Source organism: Pseudorca crassidens, chromosome 7, assembly GCF_039906515.1.
Source record: "Pseudorca crassidens isolate mPseCra1 chromosome 7, mPseCra1.hap1, whole genome shotgun sequence".
NCBI classification, from domain to species: domain Eukaryota; kingdom Metazoa; phylum Chordata; class Mammalia; order Artiodactyla; family Delphinidae; genus Pseudorca; species Pseudorca crassidens.
Window position 1 is genome coordinate 18,003,637 of NC_090302.1, and position 24,493 is coordinate 18,028,129.

General features: G+C 50.6%; 1 protein-coding gene across 2 annotated transcripts in view; it reads right to left on the bottom strand.

The window, feature by feature from the left end:
* Window positions 1–24,493, bottom strand: part of PAPPA (pappalysin 1) — a 254,987-nt gene that overhangs the window by 29,384 nt on the left and 201,110 nt on the right. For both annotated transcript variants that reach the window (XM_067743528.1, XM_067743530.1), the window contains 4 exons: window positions 20,763–20,910; window positions 15,653–15,762; window positions 5,587–5,658; window positions 506–604 (listed from right to left, as the gene is read on the bottom strand). In XM_067743528.1, coding sequence (XP_067599629.1) covers window positions 506–604; window positions 5,587–5,658; window positions 15,653–15,762; window positions 20,763–20,910 — 429 coding nt within the window. The remainder of the gene's footprint in view (window positions 1–505; window positions 605–5,586; window positions 5,659–15,652; window positions 15,763–20,762; window positions 20,911–24,493) is intronic.

The following is a 24,493-nucleotide window of genomic DNA, read 5'->3' on the forward strand; positions in this document are numbered from 1 at the left end:
TCTTCCCCTAGACTTTCGCCATACCCCCTGAACGTTTGTGTTCTCTCTAGGATTTTACATGCCGGTCTCCTGCCCCAGACACTTTTCCTGGCCACCTGTCTGCCCCTTCTCCTCATACCTCAAGTTTCAGCATTGATGCAGATCCCTCTGCAGAGCTTTCTCCAGCCCTTTGCCTGGGCCCTCAGAGAACTCTGTCCTTTCCTTTAAAAAGTACTGCACTTTAGTTTGTCTGCTTCCATAGCTGACTCTAAGCTTTGAGGCAAAGGGACTACATCTACAAAGATTATCCATGAACCTCCACATCTAGTTCAGGGATTAGCACATGATACTAGCTCAACTACTGACTAAAAGAATGAAAAATACCATGGAACGTAATACAATAAAGCTTGTAGGTGAGTGCTGACACAACCAGGGCAACGGGTTGTCCAGCACGTAGGGGTGATCCTGCACCAGTAAGCTGGAGAGGCCTGCATAGGTGGCTGCAGAGCGGGGCGCACTGGCCTACCTTTTTGGTTTTCACCGTCGAAGCGCAGCAGTCCCCACCGTCATAGTTGCAGAAAGCTCGGTTGTTGATGGCATCACAGTAATTGTCTCCCATGAAGGGCTGTACGTGAGGAGAGAGGCAGGAAGGAAAGGAGGCCTGGTTAGCATGCTGGAGTAAACAGGGGCTGGCCTCTGTAGATATTTAGCTGTATCTCATCTTCTCACAAACCTCCACAGTCAGCCTACCTGGCTTCGAATCCCTATACCCTTTTGGACAAACTACCAGTCCTACCTTTTTTTTTTTTTTTTTTTTTGGCTGTTTTGGGTCTTCGTTGCTGCACGTGGGCTTCTCTTGTTGCAGAGCACGGGCTCTAGGAGCACGGGCTTTGGTAGTTGTGGCTCACGGGCTCTAGAGTGCAGGCTCAGTAGCTGTGGCGCACGGGCTTAGTTGCTCTGCGGCATGTGGGATCCTTCCGGACCAGGGCTCGAACCCGTGTCCCCGGCATTGGCAGGCGGATTCTTAACCACTGTGCCACCAGGGAAGCCCACTTCTACCATTTTTAAAGACTCTTATCTAGCCAAGTTTTTCCCAACCAAACTATGGTTATGCTAGGAGACATACTCTTATATGCTGGGTATGCAAAGGCAGCAGGATAGACCACTATGCCCTCCTGAAGCAGGGGGCTCATTTCACTTGAGGAAATGGTATGAAAATTTAAGCCCCCTTTCCCCCACTTTTCCTGGTAGCAGGTAACTACAAACATAATTTACAATAAATATATATGCAAATATATTAGGAAGCTGAATGTAAACTACTCAAGAATCGTAAAGACTGAACGGAAGAATCCCTAGGAACTTGGCATGATGGCTGGTGTATGATTACGGGTGCTTTCTTCGCTAACACAGGAGTACAGATATACTCGATGTCACACACTTTCCATGTTTGCTTTCTTCTTTTGTTCTCAAACAAAACAAGTAAGGTAGGCATTGCTCTTCCCACTTCACACATGAAGACCCTGAGGCTCAGAGCAAGAAAGGGACTTGGCCAAGAGCAACTGGCAGAGGCAGAGTAGTGATTTCAATCTAAGTTGGTTTCTCATTTATTTTTACCCTTCTAGGCTATACCTAGCACATGTTGATTTCTTTCTTTTCTTCCCTGTGCTCCTCCAACTCTGTGATGCTTGAAAGATGAGGAAAAGATGATGGAGTAAAATTATTACTGATCTGAACCCAGAGTCATCTTAGGGGAAAGTCAGGGGTCTCTGCAACCCCCTGGCACTTGCATTTCCCACCTGAACACTTAGCAGGCTGTCTTCTACAGCTTGTGAACCTGTAGTTGGTGCAAGACTGTGAGCTTCTCAAAGACAAGGCCAATATCCGGTTCGTCTCTGTCTCCCAGCCGCCTTGGAGTTTAATGCTGGGCACAACTTGGCTTTTAAAGATGTTTTAGGGACAGATCGTGATCGTACTGGTGTAGTGGAAAGGCAGTTGGCAGGGCTTTAGAAAACCTGGGTTCTAGTCTTCCAAACCTCAGCCACTGGTTGGTTTCTTGGTAATTTTGACTAGGTGGCTTATCTTCTCTGGGTCTCAGGACTCACAGTGGTGAAATAAAGAGGCAGAATTAGACCACTGATTTCTCAAAGCCATGAACATACCCCTCCCCTCATCAAAGGTAATGTTGTGTAACCCTTTAATATAAAAAGCAGATGAAAGTGAAGCCCCTTTGATTACAGTTCAGGTTGGGGGTCTCTAATGCTCAGTGGCTCGTTGACTTTTTGTGGGCTCCCATGAAAAACCCTTTTGTGGGTTTTTTATGGGGAGAGCCAAGTTCACGAGGAGTCCATCCTATGTGGCATCCCCGTCTCTTGCATCTATGCTCCAAATTCACAGTGTTTGTGCCCCCAACTCACGATGTCATTTCATCCCTGCCCTATTAGGGTCTAAAAAAGATTTTAGCAAGGTAGAGCCAAGAACAGAGAGAGAGCTGTACTCAGCTGCGGGTACACATGCACATGGCTGCGAGCACAGGTGTGATGCTGCCGCCTGACTGCCATCATGAATACGTTACCACATGCGTCTTAAAGCAGAGAGGCACAAACAACTGAAGGATAAAACCCTTTGCTCTTTCCGGGCCTTAGGAGATTTGTCTGTGGGCTCTGTTCCCTAAGTTCTTTCTCACATTACATATAAAGACTACTAAAGGAAACCAAATGTCCTTTTTTTTTTAAAATAAAAGGAACTGGCTTGGTAAAGGAGTAGCTGGAGAAGAAGAGGAAGAAGAAAAATAAAAGAGATTCTTTTTTTACTTGGTCACGGAAAAATATCTCCAGTCTCATTACTAGCTCCTTTCTTCTCTGTACCCTTTCCTGCTGCCACAGCCATGCACCAATCCTCCCATCTATCCATCCACCTTCTATTTAACCCTATCTATGGAATGCCTACTATGCGTTATACATTGTGCTAAAAAAAAAAAAAAAAAAAAAAAGGATGTAATAGTGAGTCAATATAGACAGAGCTCCTGCTAGTTTAAGACCTTACATTCTAGTAAGGAGGCAGACTTCATTCAAATGATCACTTATCCTATTGGCCAATTTCAACTCCGATAAGAGTTATAGAGGAAAGGTATGTGATGCTGTTACAGTTAAGAGTAGATGGATGTGACCTAATGAGAGAGCTCCATGAGAGCTCCATGAGAGCTCCATGAGAAGCTCTTCTCCATGAGAAGAAGCTCTTCTCCATGAGAAGTCCCTGAGGAGACTGACATGATAAGTAGGTGGGGGGTGGAGAAGGGAGACTTCCTGGAGGGAGAGAATAACATGTGAAAAGCTCTACAACCTAGAGATTGCTCCCGTCTCTGGTATTTCTTATGCTGCTACTTCTACTAATAGTGTGTTTTGGAAAACAATTCATCCTTCAAGATCTAGTTCAAACATCACCCCTCCAAAATGTCTTCCCTACAACCCCCGAGATGCCATGTGCTTCTGCAGCTTCTTACACCTGCTTTGGTTATACCTCTTGGTATGTAGGTTTAGAATTCTTCTTTAACCGTATCTCTTTTACTACACTGTAAGTTCCTTATGGACAGGGAACGTACGTCATCCATTTTTATATCTTAGACTTCTTAGCAAAATGCTGGCAATTTGAGCAAAACTTTATTTAACGTATCTTCCTTAAATGTTTATCTAGTAAAATGATGGGCAGATGGATGGATGGACGGATGAAGGGCAAGAAGATATCCACGTGAGTCAGGGAGAACACAGTACTGTTTTCACTTGACTAAAACCATTGTACTCTCAGTACCTAGGGTAGTGCTGGGCACATACCAGGCACCCAGTGAAGCTTTGATGAACAAGTAAGTAAATGACTACTTTGAACACAGCTTGGGGCAGAGAGCAGGGGCCTAAAGGGCCCCAAGACCCTTTATCAATCTTGGCTCCTGCAGACATTCCAGGCTGATGGCTTCTCCCTGGACCCAGCAGCTGTACCTCTTCTAAGCATACTTTTCAGCCCCAGATAAGAGAGAAACCATTAGCTCTAAGTTAAGCAGGAAAGGAGACGAGGGGGCACCTGCAAGGGCAAAGGCGATAAGCATCCCTGGCAGAGCTCAGAGCCTGACAGGTGTGGGTCTCTCAGGCCTCAGTGCTGAGTCAAAGACGGGATTGAATTCCGCTGTCACACGGGTTGCCCAGACCGCCGACTCAGCAGAACGAGTGCCCAGGTAATCCAAGCTTCCTTTTTCTGAAATCCTGGACTGATCCAGAGAGAGGTAAGGAAGCAACTGCCTCAGGTCCTTGGCTTTGGTTTTGTCGCTCCTGCTGAATCTTGAGAGAACGGGAGTTTTTAAAGACTGCAGTGTCCTGTGCCCTGAGGAGATGCCCCTGGGGATTCCCTAAGCAATACACAGAAAGAAATGTGACCCAGGGACTGTCCTGTGACATTTACAGGTCAGGGGACGGTTCATGGGCAGAAGGTGGCCTAGTGGAGGAGAGAAATCACGGGCCTGGAAGTCAGGAGACTTGGGTTCATGCTCTGGCTCTGTGTCTGGTATGCTGTGCGGTAACCTTGGGCCAGTGCATCCCCCCTCTGGCCCTCTTTTTCCAGTCTACACAACAGATGAGGATGGTAGATGGCATTAAGAGCTGTGCCAGTTGGCATTCTATCAAATGTTAGACCCGGCTGCTGGCTGGGTGTCAGTTTCCCCATCATCTAGGAGAACAGTCTGGTTGTGACAGTTTAAGAATTTCATCAAATACAAAGTTTTCTAGAGCACAATCTAGTCCTTTTCACCTGGATTTTCCTGAGGGGGGCCTGGGGGCACCACAGAGATTTAGACATCCACCTGAATGTGATTTGGGACCTCCTTTCCATGCCAGCTGAAAAGATTCACAGGGGGCATAGGGGTGCACAGAATGCCTCTGAGTTCCATGGACAGTAGCATGCCCTTGAGAACACAGGTGACGTGCCAAGTGCCCTGGCCCTGCCCCTTCCCAAGCTTGTCACTGATACCCAGGGACAGAGCTCCAAAATGCCAAGTTCCAAGGAATGGTTCCACTGCCAAGTGAGAGAACTGAAGGGTCAGAGGGGATCTTCCACCTTCAGCTCAGTGGTTGAATCTAAGGTGTCCAAATTACCTCTGGAGTTGAAGAATGCGTGAATGACAAAGACATATGGCAGAAGGAAATGATCTGCAATTAATGGTTGCAGGAAAAGTAGAAATGAAAGAACAGAAACTGTCTCATGTGGTTCTGTCAGAGTTAAATAAGGCAATGTTGGTAAAGTGCCGGGCATATTGTAGCTACTAAATGAATATGGCCTCGTCCCTCCCAACCTCCCTTACGGAAGCAATATTATGTTGAACACAGGCTTCGGAGCCAGAAACACCTGGCTTGGAATCCCGACTCTGTTAGCCATTAAATGTAGGTTTGAGTGTGTTTGTTGATATCTCTGTGCATCAGTTCCATGACCTATAAAGTGGGACTGCTGATTCCTGTCCCAGAAGTCTGTTAAAGGGATATTTATAGCACTTAGTAGGTACAGTAAATGGAAGTCATGATTAACATAACAATAACAGTAATGGTTGTAGCACCATTTTGAGGGACTCACCTCACAGCCTTTGACACAGTGAATCAGAGCAGGGTGAGGATACCACTTCAGACCAGCTGTGCAGACAACTCTCTGCAGAGAGACGGAGAAAGAGGTCAGATGGGTTTGGGGCTGGTACCACATTCAACCACCTAGCCCTCTTCTTGGATCTTCCAAGTGCTGGCCTCACCCTGGCATTTCCACGGAGAATTTGCCCAGGTACCTGCAATAACAGGATCCATAAGACTAAAATAATGTTTTGTGTTCACCGTAGGTGTCACGATTCTGTATTCCCCTAGCAGGAAGAAGGGCTGAGGAGAAGGAGAATTGGGGGACCGAGACATGATCAGAAAGACACTTCAGAAAATTCCTGGCTGACGTCTGCCCCATGGACAGAGTCGGGGATAAGGTGGGAGGAAGGAGGAAGGGTAGCGTGCACATGTGTGCACACGTGAGTGTGTGCACGTGCATGTGTGCGTGCACGTGCGTGTGCGCACGTGCATGTGTGCGTGCACGTGCGTGTGCGTGGCTACAGCAGGAAGATGGAAGAATGGTGTGGAACAGGGCTTCCCAAAGTAGGCGCTAAGGACCACTCTAATCACGATCACATTGGGGCACACGGAAAAGGCAGATTCTTCAGCGCCGCCTTGGGTCTAAAGAGTCCGAATCTCTGAGGCCAGGGCCTGGGACTCTGCATTGTAAAAACAAGCCTCCCAGGTGATGCCGATACACATTACAATTTGAGAGCAGTGGCCTGGAGGATGCATGAAATAACCTTTGGTTCGGAACCCTGGAGATGCAGAGAACCCTTTCTGCATCCACCTGCCACCGGGCCGTGTGGGCTAGGCTCCCAGTTCCTGAGGCTGCCCACACCCGTATCTCTGTGACTTTGTTCCTGCCGTTCTCCTTCACTGAAAGCCCTTCCTCATCTTGTCACCTGGAGAATCTTTACTTATCTTTTACATCTCTGTTCAAGACTACCTTCCTCAATACTCTGTCATGGTCTATATGGGAAAAGAATCTAAAGAAGAGTGGATACATGTGTATGTATAACTGATTCACTTTGCTGTACACCTGAAACTATCACAACATTGTAAATCAACTACACCCCAATAAAAATTTTAAAAGAAATACAGAATATGTAAACTTAGAATGAAAAAAAGAAAAGACTACCTTCCTCTGTGGTGATCTCCCAGCCCTCTCAGGCAGAGCTTCAGGTATACATACATGTATTTACTTATAGCCTCCCGTAATAAAATAATAATTATTATTATTATACTAAAATGTACTGAGTGCATTCATGGTGCTAATTGCTTTACTCATTATCGTATTTATTTCTCACCACCATGCAGTGGGGTGGGCATTAATCTTGTATCATAAGGAGAATAAATTCCCCAAGCTCCACAGCTGTTAAGTAAAGGAACCAAGACCTGAAACCAAGCAATTGTTCTGGGAAGGATTTAAGGCAGCTCATAACATAAAATCCAACACAATAATTTCTTTTTAAGTGGGTGAAAAAAGAAAGATAAATAAAACTAGGAAGAGGGTTTCCCTGATGGCGCAGTGGTTGAGAATCTGCCTGCCAATGCAGGGGACACGGGTTCGAGCCCTGGTCATGCCGCGGAGCAACTGGGCCCGTGAGCCACAATTACTGAGCCTGCGCATCTGGAGCCTGTGCTCCGCAACAAGAGAGGCTGCGATAGTGAGGCCCGCGCACCGCGATGAAGAGTGGCCCCCGCTTGCCACAAGTAGAGAAAGCCCTCACACAGAAACGAAGACCCAACACAGCCATAGATAAATAAATTAATTAATTAAAAAAATATATATATATATATAAATAAAACTAGGAAGATAAAATAGCATCAGGACTAGGGCTAACATAACAATCTTAGAAGCTCCTTTTTCTATTCTGCCCTAGATGCCTTACTTTTCATGCCATATTACAATGATTTCTTAAAAAAAAATAAATAAAAGCAAATTAAAATAACCTGGGGGCAAATGCTTGGAGTTGCGATGACAGGTGACTGTGCCAGGGAGCAGCCCTGCAAGTCTCTATGATCAGGGCTCTCTCTGCTGGCTGAAGGCCAGTTGATTAATTTTAATTAAGAAATGAACATTCACATGGGCTAGAATGTGGAAAATCCATGGGACCAGCCCATTCTCTCCCCAAGGGCAGACCTATATGGGAGCAAAACTGTAATTAGGTTTCTTGGTGAACTTGGAATCCCGTGACTCCAAGATCTGGCTGGGTTGGGTACCTTTCTTCTCTGCCCCACTGCATCTCTGGTTCACCCTTGGGTTTTCCATGCCTAGAATGGTGCCTGGTACAAGGAAGATGACCAGCAAATATTTATGTTATAAATGAATGGATCCATTTCAAGATAGAGATGATTTTACCAAGGGACAATTATTTTCTTTACCTGTCCTCCTCTCTTCTAGAGCATCAGAAGAGCATTTACGATGCCTAGCAGAGCATCTAGTTTAGAGGACCAGTTTAGTGTAGACTGAATTAATTAAAGATCTTGGACAAACAACTTAACTTGAAGATCTGCCAACCAGTCTCACAATGTGAAATCTACTCTTTAGCCCGTACTGCCTCTGTGGACACTGTCTACCTTCTCCTAAAACACAAGAAGGTGATGTATGGGAAAGACTGAGCAATGAGGCATGACAGACATGGTTGTGATTCTGACTTGAAGTTTCCACTCTGAGGTTAGGTTTTCCCATCTGTGAAATGGGTACTGAAAATGTCATAGGCCTGCTGTGATGAAGCACTGAGATAAATGATGTAGAAATGGTCAACCCAGGACTAACTCCTACAGGTAAGAGGGCAGGCCCTGGTTTTAGACATCTGTCTCCCCCCGGATTCAGGATAGAGCACAGCAAACAAATACATATTGACCAAGTGAAGGAATGTGAGAACTCCAGTGTCCCTTCCTTCCAGCTCAGCTACTCTCTTGCCCCTCTGCTTCCTAGCCTGGGGGCCAGAAGCAGAGGCCATCACCTGCTTTCATCCTCTGAGAAGCTTTAACCAGACTTCCATCTCTGGGTCTGAACGTCTGTTCCTGGCCAAAATTCAGGGATGTTGGAGGGGCACTTAGGTAATGGTTCAAGTAGTAGAAAACATCAGAATTAGGATCCACAAGGGACTCGATGCCCATTCCTCCCCCCTGTTTATTTGAGAGCTAATTTAATCCATCCGTAGGAGTGTCTTGGTGTGGTTGCACAAGTTTCTGTCAGTTGAGGTTTACCTGACGTGAGTTCAGAAAAAGGACTTTTATACTATCTGCATGAGCCTATTTATCTTTCCAAGTCTTTTGGATTTTCCACTATTCCCCGGGGCTGCACGCCCCACCTGTCTCACTACAGGGCCCCTCTGTCTGCAAGGAGGACTGGGAAAGGGGACAGGCAGCAGGAGCTGAAGGAAAGACTAGGCTGTTTACACCATATGTTGGGAGATCCCAGGGGCCCCTCAAATGCCAGCCTTGTTCCTCTTGATGCCAGTGGGACCTCTAGCCCAGTCAGAGCCCTTTCAGACCAGGTTTTGTAAGACAGCTTTCTTCTCTGCCTTGCTGCACAGGAAGAATAGACCGTCTTTTCTTCTTGGCTGTAATGACCATCAGCATCAACACCATCTGCACCACCACCAGCATCATCATCAATAACACCAGGACCAGCGTCATCACCACCACGACCACCACCAGCATCGTCATCAATAACACCAGGACCAGCGTCATCACCACCACGACCACCACCAGCATCGTCATCAATAACACCAGGACCAGCGTCATCACCACCACGACCACCACCAGCATCATCATCAATAACACCAGGACCAGCATCATCACCACCAGGACCACCACCAGCATCGTCATCAATAACACTATCACCATCACTATCATCATCACCACCACCAGTACCACCACCACCATCCTTACTGTCACAGTACCACTAACAACCCCATCACCATTATCCTTCTCATCAACACAAAACCCTCTATTAAGGGTATATTGTGCTCCAAGCCTTGTGCTTGGCGCTTTTATCTCATTTCATTTTTACCACCACTATGAGATAGGTACTTTTTTTCAGGTGCACAACAAAACGATTCAGTTATTGTTTTTCAGATTATATTCCATTATAGGTTATTATACTGAATATAACTCCTTGTGCTATACAGTAAATCCTTGTTGCTTATCTATTTCATGTACAGTAGTTTGTATCTGTTAATCCCATACTCCTATGTGTATGGGATTACTCCTATGTGTATCCCTCCCTCTCCCTTTTAGTAACCATACGTTTGTTTTCTATGTCTGTGAGTCCATTTCTGTTTTGTATATAGATTCATCTGTATTATTTTTCGGTTCCACATGTAAGTGATTACCATACAGTATTTACATATGGTTTCTGACTCTGGTTTACACAAGAGGAAACTGAGGCACAGAGAAGTTAAATAACCTGCCCCAAGTCATACATACAGGTAATGACAGTCAGGAATGAAACTCACATCTGTCTTACTTCCACGTCTATAGTTTGAGAACTATATTCTCCTTCAAATTCCTCCAGCCCCCGAACTGGTAAGCATAAAAAAGGTTACTCTTTTGACCAATGGAAAGACCAAGGTTAGAGAAGTAGAGAGGCTTTGAGACAAATGTAGCAGAGGCAGAGTGTTTAAAAGCTGAAGCCCAGAGCAGTCTGGCCCCAGGCAGAGCCAAAGACATGAGAAAGTATCTCAAAAGGACCCCCTCACCCTCAGGCCCAGACCTGACTCCCCTTCTGATGTCTTCTGGGATGAGTCCTCTTTTCCCCTTTATTTTTCCTCGATGTATAGGACCTTCTATGAGTGAATTATGGAATTTATTTTTGCTTTTGTTATCTGTTATGGAGTTTCTGGCTTTCTTCTGGGTAAGCTTTTTAAAAACCTAGGCATTTTCCACTCTGTATCCCTTGTTTGAAGAATACCTACCATTTGGAGGTGCATAATCAATATTCACTGAATGAGTTAATGAACAAATGACCAAATGAGTGAATGTCTGAGTGTGCCCAGGAGTGAACGAGGAATCGCTGGTCTCTGCACACACCCCTCCGTCTCCGGGCTTCCCCTCCAGGGCACAGGACAGCTCCTTCTGCACAGTGGACAGGCCAGACTTCGTATTCAATCAGAACCATTCTACCTCTGACCTTCAGACTCTCGGCAGGGTTTCCCGTACTGATGCCTTCTCTTCAAGGAATGAATTTCACATCCTTTGTCGGATGTACTGCACATGTTTATTATGTATAACGTGTAAGGCAGTTTCCTTGCAGAACAGAATGCATGAGAATTAGCCCTGGGTTCTAATCCTGATTCAATCACATGAGTTATGTGAATTGGGCAGTGACAACCTCTCAGAACCTCAGCTTCTTCATCTGTAAAATGGTGACAATACTTATCTCCTTGGAGTGTGAAGATACAGTGAAGGGTATATATGGAACTCCCTCACAAACAGTGCCTACATGTCACAGAGAGTCAATAAATGGTACTTTCCTCTCCTTTCCTTAATTCCCTCTCTTCCTCCTTCTCCCTCCTTCCCTTTCTTCTTCTCTTCTTTTTTTTTAAATAAATTTATTTATTTATTCATTTATTTAATTTTTGGCTGCACTGGGTCTTTGCTGCTGCACACGGGCTTTCTCTAGTCGTGGTGAGCGGGGGCTACTCTCCGTTGCGGGGCGCAGGCATCTCATTGCGGTGGCTTCTCTTGTTGCGGAGCACAGGCTCTAGGCACGCGGGCTTCAGTACTTGTGGCTCGTGGGCTCTAGAGCGCAGGCTCAGCAGCTGTGGCACACGGGTTTAGTTGCTCCGCGGCATGCGGGATCCTCCCGGACCAGGGCTTGAACCCGTGTCCCCTGCACTGGCAGGAGGATTCCTAACCACTGTGCCACCAGGGAAGCCCTCTTCTCTTCTTTTCTTTCCTCCTTCCATCCCTTTTTCAGAAGCTCTTTAACAAGCCAGGATCCCAGCTACCTAGGGGCACGATAAGCCTCTGAGGTTGTGAGTGGCATTTGCTGTTGGGAAGCTTTCTCGGCACCCTGAGCGGGGGCAGTGCCGGGCAGATTGGAGGTGCTCCTTAGCAGCTGATGGAAGAGAAGCTGACCCCAGATTCTGGATGTCCAGCCTGGAAGAGTCTGTCTCATCCAGAGGTTGTAAGCCAACAGCTTCCGGGCTATACAACCCACAGAAATGTTGGGTTTGGCACACAGAGTGCTTAACAAAAAGTCAGAATCACTTGCCAATATATAAAACATGAGAGACTTCTTATTTTAAAAACTCCAGATTTCTTGTACTCAAGAAAAAAAGGAAAATCTGGCCACACTGAACCCACATTTCCACACTGTCACACTCAGCTAGAGGCTCCCCCTTTGACAGCCAGCGTGTGTTTTCCATAGTTGACCACAGTCTCCACCATTCCCTGCAGTCTCTCCAGCATTGAGCTTGAAGGGTGTTTCCATCTATCATCGAGAGTTTGCACTGTCTTGCTTATTAGATTAGAGGAAGGTTTCTCTGTATCTCTACTGCTTTCAAAACTGCATACGTGGGAGGGGGCTTTAAAGGGGGGGAGAACTTAAAGGAAATGAAAGGACAGAGTGTTTTTCTTTATGAAGGTAAAACATATGCCTAAAAAGAATTTCATCAGATATATACTCTAAGATTCCAGTAACATGAAGTTCAAAAATAAGCAAAACCAATATCTTGGTGGTGTGGGTACTGCCTGCCATGGAGAAGGGAAGGCCTCTCTGGGGAGTTGGAAAGGTCCCCACCCTGATCTGGGTTTCACGAGTGGACACAAACATAAAAATTGATCAAGTCTAATGCTTAAGATTAGCATGTGAGCTTAATCTCAACAGGAAAAACTTCAACTGCATTTGTAATATTTCATAAGTTGGGCAGTATGCACATGGGCAGTTGTTTTATTTTCTTTAAGTCCCTCTGTGTCTGTCTGATGTATTTATAGTAAATACTACTGCTACTGCTACTGCTACTGCTATGGGCTGGCCAAAAATTTCATTTGGGTTTTTCCGTAACATCTTACGGAAAAACCCGAACAAGGTTTCTGGCCAGCCCAATACTCTGCCTCAGTATTTAAGATACAAAATCACATGCCTGGCCCGCTTCACCCACTTATCGCACCTGTCGGGTTCCCATCGGTGTGTGAGTTTGTGGCTCTTGATTTCAGTCTAGCTCTTGGTTCACAGAGGGGGCAACTCCGGCACATATAGCAAGCAGGTGTTGAACCCTGGTCACCTGACTCAGCCACCATAAACATATAGGGAGCATCTACTGTGTGCTGGGCACTTGAGGGGTGCACCAGGGTAAGTAAGGTGAGCACGACCCAGTGGTGGGTCGCAGCAGGCTTGCGTGGGCTTACGAGAGGCGACAGTGCTGATCTCTTGCTACTTGTGTTGAGTGACAGCCACTTGGAAACCCAGAAATCTGCTATGGTGAGAATATTTACGCCTCAGGAACTGGCAAGTGCTACGAATCAGAGGGCGTATTTTTGTGGAGAGCCAGTTGTGAATTATTTCCCGGCTGGTGAGCGATCGTAAACATTTTGCCTTTATTATTATTATTGTAGAGGCTGCAGGGGTGGCTGGAGGAGTAAACGGCAGCATCAGGCTGACCTGGGTCCCTCTTCAGTTCCTCGTAGGCAAGTGGCTTCTACCTCTGAGATTCCATTTCCTCTACTGAAAAAATGGAGTCTAATTCCCACCTCATAGGTGTGTGTGTGCGTGTGTGTGTGTGTGTGCGCGCGCGCGCGCGCAAACCAAGGCTGGAAGGTGTCTGATCCAATGCCCGATTCACAGCAGGCATCCATTAAATGTCAGCTGTCATCTCTCCCTCTCTTATGCTGGGGACAAATGTGACAGTCGCTGGCGCGGAACCTTGGCCCTGACCGTCTACCTTGTGCTGGCGCTCAGAGGTGAACCCTCAGAAAGCAGAGGAGCGATCCAGGGCCTGCCTTGGCCTGGCAGTGCCGCACCGGCAGCTCTGCTTCTGTAGCTCTCACCACAGAAGGGGCCAGGGTGCAGGCGAGGCCAGCTTTTCTGCCTGGTTCCTGGAAATCATCAGTCTCTGCCCTTCGCCCTCCTCCCTTTTTCTAGCACATTTTTTCCTCCTGGATAATGAGGCCTCCGGAGACCAGTGGAGGTCTGAACCTCGTTATGGCTCTCTGGGTAGGCCGGCATCAATAAAGGCCGGCGGACCAGGGAACTGGGTGGGGGGCTGGAGCAGGCAGGCAGCGGGTGGGCGACTGACGAGGGGGGCGCTTTGTAGACTTTCAAATCCCTAGATTTATTTCACAGTGAATTATAACTGAACTCTTTAGTGCCTGGGGCTCACAGAGGGAAGGGTGGGAATTCACCCAGGGGCAGCGAGGAAAGGCCTGAGGGGGAGACGGGTCGGGGAACCCGGTGTGGGTCCCAGGCACGTGGGAGCTGAGCGAGGTCTCCTGTGCTGTGTGTAGAGTGTAGGTCCCTGCCTTTGCTGGGTGGAAATCAGGGTGGAGTAGAGGCAGGGCGGGATGGAGTGCAAGGAGCTCCCGGTCAAGATCCTGCCTCTGCTTCCTGGGGTGACCTGGCCCAGTCCCCTCCCTCTCTGAGCCTCAGTTTCTCCATCTGTACAATGAGGGGCATGTATCTGAGGATCTCCAACTTCCTTGAGACTCTGACATACGGCCTCTGTGCGTGCGCCTGGGCATGTACAGCCCATCAGAGTACATGGGGTGCTCGGTGAGGTGAGGGAAGCAGGGTGCGCAGGGTGCGCTTGTGCAGGTCCGGGAGAGTCAGGCAGAGAAACAGAGAGAGACAGAGAGAGCAGTGGGGATGGAGGGAAAGAACGTGGGCAGGAGGGAGGCAGAGCCAGGTCACAGAGGTATCAGGAGAAGGGAGAGAAAGAGCGTGAAGAAAGAGGCAGGAGAAGAAATGAAGCTGGAGATGGGCAGAGAGCGGGAGCGGGGAGGACGAGGAAGGAGGGGCGGAGAGCCCTGGGGCGCACGGGGGCGCAGGGGGCCGCTGGCCAGGCCCAGCGCCAGGCCCACAGGTGCAGAGTGCTGCGTAAGCCCTCACAGCCGTGCTCTCAGCTCATCGGGGAAACAGTGCACCTGGCCTCGGGATCTGCAGCGGGCGGGCAGACGGCAAGGCCTCCAGCGCCCCGGCAGAAAGGCTGAACCCGCCCTGCAGCCCTGCCTCTCTCACTTCCTCCAGCGTGAGGGGCCAGTACCCAGAGCTGGCACATGAGGCCTGGGATCGTGCTGTCCCGGAGGACAAGAGTGGGGTCCCGAGTGATCGGGTGACACCCAGGAATGTGGGAGCGGCCAGCGCCAATGTGAACATGGCCTTCCAGCAGCCTGACCGTGGGAAGAGCACAGCCCTTGGATGCAGGCTTGGGGTCGAGCCCTCACCCTGGGCCATCGCCCGCTCCTGAGGTCTCAGTGTCCACAACGGGAGAATGCAGACAGTGGCCGTCACTCCACATAACCATCCTGGGAGACCAGTGGGGGTCTGAATCTCGCTCAGCTCCGGGTGCACAAACACGGTAGGTGCTTCGTACACAACTGGTGCTACTAGTTCCCCGTATCACATACTAATTGCTTTCCACCGAATAAGCAAGGCACGGAAAGATACCAGAAGCCTAGGCTATGGAATATCCCAGAGCTTATATTAGAGAAGCCAAGAGCACCGTCCCGACCAGTGAGGACTCTCCAGTCAGGCAGACACAGGTTTGTGACCTGACTCTGCTCTTTCTACCTAGGTGTTCTTGGGGCCTCAGTTTCCTCATCTGTAAACTAGGCACATTAGTCCTCTAACTCCTAGGCTGTCATCAGGATTCAGCGGGACAGTACATAAAAGGTCCATAGCACAGGGCCTGTCAGAGGGAAGGTATTAAACACTTAAGGGCTGGAAAAACGATGGTGAACAAGTCTTCACTCCACAGAGCAGATGTGACCGTTAGATGCTTTCACGTATGTAGAGGGACTAATGCAGGACCAGAGCGTGTAAGTGGTCAACAAGGTCATTTCCCTCCCTGAGCCACAGGTGGGTGGCCCCAGTCACTCACCTCCACCCGCGTGGGGTTCAGCCAGTGGGGGATGTCACGGACGGTCACGTTCACTGGCAGGATGATGGACTCGCTGTTGTGGTCCAGGCACGAGGTGGCACACTCCGACCCTGAGGGGAAGCCGAGAGTGAGGTGGTGGCTCAGCCCCCGTCTCCTGATGCCAGGGGCTGCCCCACCCCCAGAGTGGACCCCGCCGCTCCCTGGTCCCCAGTGAGTGGGGACGCCCACCCTCAAGGGCAGTGGGCAGGAGTGAACGCCCCGGCAGCGCCACCTCTGGTCTCCCTGACCGTCCTCTTGTCTCCAGTCCAGCTGGCCCGCACCACCACGCTCAGCAGCCCTCAGCCCAGGTTGGTCCTTCTCCTCCTCTGCTCAGAAACCTTTCGAAGGTTCCCCACATCCAGGACCAAGTCCAGATCCCTTTGCTCGGCATCCATGGCCTCCCACGGTCTGGTCAACCTTATCTCCCACTAACCATCTTCACACCCTCCCACCAACCGGACTGTGCTCGGTTTCGCATGGGAGTACCACACTTCCTCGCCTCCGTACTTCTGTTCCTGTCCATCCTGTCTCCTGAATCGTCCCCCCGATCTGCCTTTGCACGGTCAAATCCTACCAGTTCTTCGAAGTCCAGCTCAAATCCTCCAAGAAGCCTGCCCTGATTTCTGCAGCTGAGTGAGAGCAGAGTTTGGCACTGAGGAATCTCACTCCGGTGCTGGGCTTACCCCCTGTCCCTCCTTTCCCCAGTAACAGGGATGCCCTGGGAGGGCAGGGATGGGATCGGTTCCTCTCTGAGCCTAACCCAGTGCCTGACACACAGGGTCTGCTCAGCAGGCGTCAACCAAACGAATGGTGAGCCTGTGAGTGCAACGTCAACGTCTCAGCCCCACACTTCTCCTCCCACACCGCCTGCATTCGCACCCTCTGTGCCCTCGAGACCATCCCCGCCCCTCTTCCACTAGCGTATGACCAGTTAGTGACCCTTCAGACCTCAATCCACGTGTCGCTTGCTCGGAGAAAACCTCCATTCCTGACGGGCCAAACCCTCTCACTGGCACCCAGCACAGATCTGTCACACTGGCTTGGTGACTGTTGTACCAACAGCTCTCTTCCCTGCTCGACTGTAACTCCACGAGGCCAGCACTGCCCACGCTCCCCCTGCTATGCCCAGAGCCTGGCACTGTGCGTGGCAGATGGCAGGCACTCAGTGAGTATCTGTGAAGTGAGTGAAAGGGACAAGAGTGAACGGGGGCATAGGTGGTTGAGGAAATGAGAGAGTGAATGAATGAATGGATGACTGGCACAATGAGTGAATGATGAATGAGGCATCTCGTGGTGGAGGAAGCGGGTACCTAGATGGATGAGTGAATGAATACATGACTGAGTAAGTGGATAAAGGGATGAAAACATGAATCAGGCGGTGAGTCGGTGAAGGCGCCATGACCAACAGGGACAGGGTTAGTACACAGAAGCCCTTGGTCCAGGGACTTCTTCAGCTGACTTTCAAGCTGTGGGTTAGCAAGATGACTGTAATTTGACTCATACATTCTCTGTCCTGACCTCACTGATTCTGAAGTCTCCTAAAAATCAAGCTCATCCCATGGGATGTCCCCAGGACTCCCAAAAAAGTGCTCATTCATATGGACAAAGAACTGATGTGTCAGAATCTGACCAGGGCCCTAAGGAGGTCATTCCCCTGCCTTAGGGCCAAGACCACCCTTGAACACTAAATGGTTTACAAGAGTCAACCCTCTTGAAAAACATCCTATGCTGTGAGCCATTCTAAAGGCTCCCTTCCAAACGTGTGTGTGTGTGTGTGTGTGTGTGTGTGTACACGCAGTATGTAAGTATGTTTATGCATACATGCAGCTATACGTACACAGACACTTGTATATGTATATATAGTTTATCCAGTGCCCTTCCTGTTGCCACCTTGTCATCCTCTTCAATCTAAGAGACTCACAGAATCTGAAGAGGTAGCAAGGGTGGGGTGGCGGGTCCAGGACGATCTCTGGAACCTCTTTAATTTAAACATGGGGCCACTGAGCCCAGAAGGTGGGGATGGGGATATTCCCGGTCCTGCCAGGTGTTTTTCACCCGTCACTCGTTCCCCTGCACACCCAGTGTCATCGCATCCGTCTCAGAGGCAACAGTGTGCAGCGTGCGAGCTCGGGTCGCAGAGCTGGCGAGTAGGGGGCCGTGAATGAAAGCCCACGTCTCTCTGAATTCCAAGCCCAGCGATGGATACGGCGGAGACGCAGAGGGAAGAGAAAAGAAGGCAGCAGTGGAAGGGGACAGAGAGGGGTGAAGGGTCAGAAGAAAGAAAAGAAACGGGGGACACACAAAAAGACAAAAAAGGTGAGTGACGAGAAGAAGAGGGATCCCTGAGCAGTCAGAGACACTCAGTGGTGTGTGTCTGTCACGAGATCAGTTCTGAAGATTTTAGGGAGCAAGGATGAAACCAGGCTGCGATGATAAAATCCTTTCGAGAAAAGACGACGCAGCCTCTGAGAAGTAGACAACGGTTACTTATCCCGAAAGGGGGGAAAGAACGGGTCAGCACAGGAGGCCACCGCCGCCTTACGCGGGAGCCACATCTTAATTTCTCTTTCCCCGCACCCCGCCCCTGGCACTCCCCTCCCCCATGCCCGGCTCTGGGCCGCAGGACCAGGCTGCCGTGTGTGATACCTGAGGCCTAATCGGCCTCACTACAGACTGGTGATCTCCGCGGCCCCCGCCTCCCCTTCCCGGGAGGAGCAGGGACGGTGGCAGCGGCCTTGGTGGCAGTAACAACTTTCTGAGGACCCCTCACTGCCACAGAAGCCTCCCCAGGCCGCTTGGGGAGGGACCCTGGAAGAGCTGCTCCGGGTGGCCCCAGCACGTGGGCCCCAGCCACCGAGCTGGACACCTACGTCACCCGTGCCCTGCTTACCAGGCCTTTGGTCGAGTCCCTCTCCTTGGTGAGGCGGGCTCTGCCCAGGGAGGCGCTCAGAATGCGGCAGGAGGGAGAGCAGCCCGGGGGCTGGGGGAGAGAAGCCTCTCCCCTCCGTCCTCCGGCCACCCCGTCAGTGCCCCAGGCCGCTTCTACTCTCTCAGCTCTCCCCGTGTGCCCTCACCTGCCCACCGCCCATCCCGGGTCACCGTATTCATAAAACTGGCATCTGCATGGCCGCGGGAGCACGAGGAAGGGAAGGAGATTCAGGTTCTGATGTCAGACAGCTTGCTTTCCCTTTCTGCTCTGACCATGAAGAAGCTCAGTGGGTAAAGCAAATGCTACCGTCACCCCCTCCCCCTCCCTCTTGACCGTTCTGTGGGCCAGCAGAGAGCCAGGCATTCTGGCTCACTTTCACGTGCCTGTGACAGGTACACACAGTACAGGTGCAAAGGGGCCACAAGGTGTGTTTGTGTATGTGTGTGCGAGCTGCACGCGGGTTTATGGGTGGCGAACGTGTGTGGCGTCTCGCTGAAGCGTACGTGCTAGGCATGGGCTCACCACATGACGTGTGTGCGCATCTGGTTAAGCATTTGTGCGTGTGTGAATGTATGTGTTGATTGTGTCGGTGCAGACATGCAGGAGGTCTGTTTTTCATCAGAATTTTTTCTCCCAGGGTTGCTCAAGGCCAGTCGTGAGTGTGACTGAGTATTCAGGTGCCTGCCCTGACTGAGCTGGGGACAGGGACCCCGTCACAGACAGAAGCGTCCAGAGCCATGAACACCCCTCAGGGGTAACGGAGAGGAGAAAGCCTTGGCCTTGGGATGGAAGAGCCAAAGCTACGTGCCATTGCTGCACCTGTTGCCCCAGCTCTCTAGAAAGCGTACACTGGCAGGCCCTACAAATCCCGCCTCTCGGCAACCCTCCTGGTCAGGGCGCTTCGGATCGGCGGATCGGCAAGTTCTTAAAGTACCCCTGGAATCAGCACGACAGCGACCGTGTCCGTGGGTGTTTTCTGACCCGTCCTGGACTGACACAGGAGGGCTGATCCCTACTCTGAGTTCAGGTGAAGAACCTCTGCACTTGGAAGCTACATGTTTCCACCTTTAAAAGGAAGGGGTCAGGCCCCCTCACGCCTCTGCTCTCCAGCCATGGGCCTCCCTTCTGGACATGAAACGATAACTTGTTTTACTAGGTGAGGATCACATTGAGTCTGTGTGGCTGGGAGTGAGTGCCTGCACAGATAACCTTCTGCTCCAGACATCCCGGGTGATTGTCCCAGGACTGGCCATGAGAAAGCACATCCAATTCCCTGGGCTTTCCATCGTGGTCAATTAGGGAATCAGCCCAAGAGGTCAGTATCACTGCCCTCAACTGAGATTAGACTCAATGCACACCCAGCTCCCCAGAAAGCCGCGGGCCCGTGATTAATGCGTCTGTCCAGACACCTGCTTTCCACCAGGCAGACTCCTGGCGTCACACCCCAGGTCGTCTCCCTTCACTTGGCACGCTGGTCTATCACCACGCAAACAGTATTCTGAAAACACTGTTCATCCCTATTTAGGAGGCAACTGGAATGCCGTGGAAAGGACTCAGGCTTTGGAGAAGGAGAGGTTGCGAAGATCCCTTTGAGTCTCGATTTCCTCACCTGTTAAAGGTTACTGAGAGGATACGAGGTAACGCCTCTGCAGCGCTTGGTGCGGCACTGACCACAGTCGGTACTACGAACGATCAGCACTACATAAACTTTAAGACTAATAACAAAGGCTGCCACGCTGGACCACCACTGCTTCCCTAAACAGGATGTGTGTGTGTTTTCATCCCTCCCTCCCTTTGCCACACGATTCCTTCTGCCTGGAATGCCATTTCTTGCCCCACAAGCTCTTGCAAATCCCTGTATAAGCATCCCTTCCTCTGGGAGCCTTCTGTGTCCCCGGAGGCACCGGTCAGCTGTTCTGTACTCCAGTGCAACTGTGCACGCTCACCCAACACTGCTTTGCCAACATCCACGCCCTGAACTCTCTCTGGGAGGACAGGGTCTGGTCTCATTCCTCTTCATTTCCCCAGTGCCTCATGCAAGGTCTCAAACAGCACGGCTGCCCAAGTCCTCGGCAGGGCGCGAGCCCCGAGCTCCTGGAAGGACGTGCCCTCCCACTGCTCAACCCGACACGCCCGTCGTACCGATGGCATAGCCTGCAGGGCACTGCAGCTTCAGGTTGCTGTTGAGCTGGTCCGGGGCTGAGCACTGGCCTTGCATCTCCTGGCAGACGTGGAAGGAGCCGCTCCAGGTACCATCTTTCCGGCAGTGGATGACGTTGCTCCCGTGCCCCTGAACGCCACAGAAGCACAGTCAGGACCAAGAGAGACCCCACCCTCCACAGAAGAAGACTCTGAGTGTTGCATCTCCCCAGAGCTCTGAAAATGTTAAAAAAACAAGTTCTTAACAGTGGTGGAAACCCAACCACCCTCAGACAGAGGAACTGTAATATCTCCATTTTACAGACAGGGAAACTGAGGACTCAGTGTGGGAACAAACTTGCTCAAAGCATCCTGGAGAGTTTAACTCCCAGGTTTCCTAAATCTCAGCAGTGCTCTTTCAGGGATTTCAATCGGAGAAATGTGTTCTGCTTGTTGTTTGTTTTTAACTGAGAAGGTGGGACCCACGTGCACCCCCAACGTGTACCGTGAGTAAACATGGGTCCTGGCGCTGTTTGGAAGGAGACAGGCATACACCAAGGCTCGTTTCCTCTCAATCGATGAGAAAGCGTCCCAGGCCAGGGCTCTGCCACGTGCTAAGTAGGCGACCTTGGCTCCGCTGAGGAGCTTTCTCTTCCAGGGATTCCCTCCTCTCCTTCCCCTTCCCGTCCTCCCTTCTGCTCCATTCCATTCCAGCAATAATGCCACCAAGAGGGTGGGTGGGGGGATACTTCCATCTGCGCCCTCCCCTCTGATTCTTTAAATTAGGCAACATTTCCCATTTCTCAATCTTCTGCAAAGTCACGGGCAAGTGCAGCCTGCAGACGTCGTCCTTCCTCCAAACCGCTTTGCACATCGAAGATTCTAACGGGAGGTGTCCAGCTTTGTCGAAATTTCAGAACCACCCCTAAATCCAAAGACCGTTTCTTAGTGTCCACTCTGGGTTCAGGACCCTGTTCAGTGACTGTGCTGTGTGCACCGGGCGAGAATAACCGGATGTGGGGGGCAAGCTGGGAAGGCCTCTGAGAGGAGGTGACATACGGAAAAGAGTTTTCAAGATTCTGTGTGGAATCAGGCAAAACAGGGAGGGAAGGACACCTGTGCAAGGCCAAAGGGCACGTGCAAGTTCGAGAGGGAGGGAGTCGGGAAGAGCTGGTACGGCAGGTAAGGTGTGGAGCCTTAAACAGACACTTATGGAGTCTGGACTCTACCCCTTGGAACTGGAGAACCACGGGTAGTCTCTGCACAGTGGGGCCTCCTGTGTGAGAACAAGCTGTATAGCGTCTCCCTCTTTCACGTTTAGGATGAGAAGAGAAACTCTACGTGGGGCCAGAGCAGCTGACCACGCTCCGCCAATGAAAATGTCTGCGGAATGGCTCCCATGCCCTTCAGCTGCCACTCAAGCCCCTGCGTCTGGCCTCCAGAGCCCTCAGAGCCTTAACTCTGCCTGATTCTCCAGCTCCCCGCTGCCCACAGCACCGCCGCTAACCTTGAACTCCACCAGTCGCCTGCATTCCTGAATGCACCCCGTGAGGTGTCACACGGCCGTGCTTCTCCTCCCGTCTGCTCTGTCCCTCTCCCCTGCCCTCCTGCCCAAACACCGGCACAGACCTTTTCTGGCACAAGCCATCCTGTCCTAACGCCACCCCGGTCCTGCACAGAACACTACCCGAAGGCCTCTGACACCCACTGCCTCTTTATCCCCACTGCTCCCTCCTAGACGATGAGCTCCTTAGTCATCCCTGCATCCCCAGGGCCTTCCACAACACTTAATAGGTCCTGGCCTTTGGTCCATTCACTCGTCACTCAGTATTTTTGCTCACTCAAGAACCGTTTAACAAGATATGGCGTCAACAGGTGACAGTTATGGAAGGAACTTGTTTAAAACACAAGAAGAGAAATGAATGCATGAATCAAGAGATGAAGAAATGAACGAATACGGGAAGAAATGAATGAGTGCACACATGACGAAATAAACTCTTGGGAAGGGTTGGTGCAGGCTGAGGCTTCCCTGTCTGAGAGCACAGCTGCAAGGAGAGGGGAGTTAGAGAGAAGGGGGCCCCTCTCTGGGCCTCACGCGGACCAGCACGAGGAGCGTCCAGTTGTGGAGGAAGCCTCTGTGGCCATCGAGAAGGGTGGCCCATCCCGAGCACGCAGCTGTGGGATGACTGCCGAGTCCACCCAGAGGTTCCATGTGAGCTCAGGGAAAGTGTAGGCAGCTTCATGTGGCTTCAGAGAACCCCGACTCTCCCTCCCAGAGCCCCAGGCCCCGTGATTCGGCTGGGCCCTCATGGGAGTAGGAAATTGACCCCAATTTCCTGGAGCCTTGGCCTGGGCCTATGATGCATTTGGCCTCCAGCCCTTGAAGGGCTGCAGACCTCAGCACTATGTGGGCCAGAGCTGGCTGGAGAGCTCGGTTTGCAAAAGAGAATGTATTAGAACTGACTGGAATCTGCTCAGGGAATTTCAGACTGGGGAGGCTCCACTATAGAAGGTGGGAGCATAAAGCTATTGGTCTTGCTACCTCTTGACTCTCTCCCTCCTGCCCAGGTCATCGAGCACTTTCTGCTGCTGACTAAATCGGCCTTACAGAGGACGGAATCCTTCTGGACTGGACTTTCAAACAAGGCTTACTTGAGGGCTGGCAGTCCAGGGCGGGCTTCTACAGTGGGACCCAGACGACATGTCCAGCCCCATCTCTTGCTACACACATGTCCTTCCTGCTCGTCTGGGGTCACCTGTCTCTCCTGCACACTTCTCTTGCTTCCCACCACCATCCCTTTGCCCCTACTGTGCCCTCTGCACGGCAGACCTCCTGGAGCCTCTCCCGATGTTCGAATCCTCCTTTGGGAATAGATCTTGGTGCACTTGGGGCTGCCTACCAACCGGTGCGGACCCTCAGAGTAAGATCCATGATGTTGAGTCTAGTCTGATCAGAGATGACCTGACATTGAGGACCCAATCTGGGAAGACCAGAGACCGCGGGCAGGGGACCCACTGTGTGTACTTGGCTCCAAACGCACAGGGCTGCATGCCAGGGGGAAAATTCTCACCAGGGGCTGAGCGTCCCTCAGCAAAGCACTGTGCCTCTCTGTGCCTGTGCATGCATCTGTAAAAGAGCATATTGTGCTCTCTCGACCCCTCTTCAGCTGCACAGGCCCACAGAGAGCCGCAGGCATACAACACAGTATCAAATACCTAGTATGTGCCAAGCGTTCTACGCACATTTAAAAATGCTTTTAACGATGTGGTTAATGTAGAAATTATGTCCCTTTTACAGATTTGGAAACTGAGGCTCAGCTAGGAAGTGAAAGATGAGTTTTTAAATGGTATTGGTGTAATGGTTAAGAGTATGGACTTAAGCCAGCTGCCCAGGTTCAAATCCCATCTCTGCAACTTTCCCACTTGGGGAAGTTCCTTAACTTCCCTCTGCCTCAGTTTCCTCAACTGTTAAATAAGCCTGCAGTTCACGGCCTGAGAAAGTCACCACGAGGATTAAGTGAGTTAGGTTACGTGAAGCATTTAGAGCTTAACACACACATCGAGCTCTCTAAGGGTGAGCTGAGCTCGTAACCACCCTGTCGCACTGTCTCCAAGGGAACTTCAGAATCAGCCCCAGCGTCACCCACACTCTAGAAATGGCAGCCGCCAAAATAGGGAGGCAGCAGGCCCAAGTCACGCAGGTCGTCGGGGCCGGAGCCAGACCTCTTCCTGTA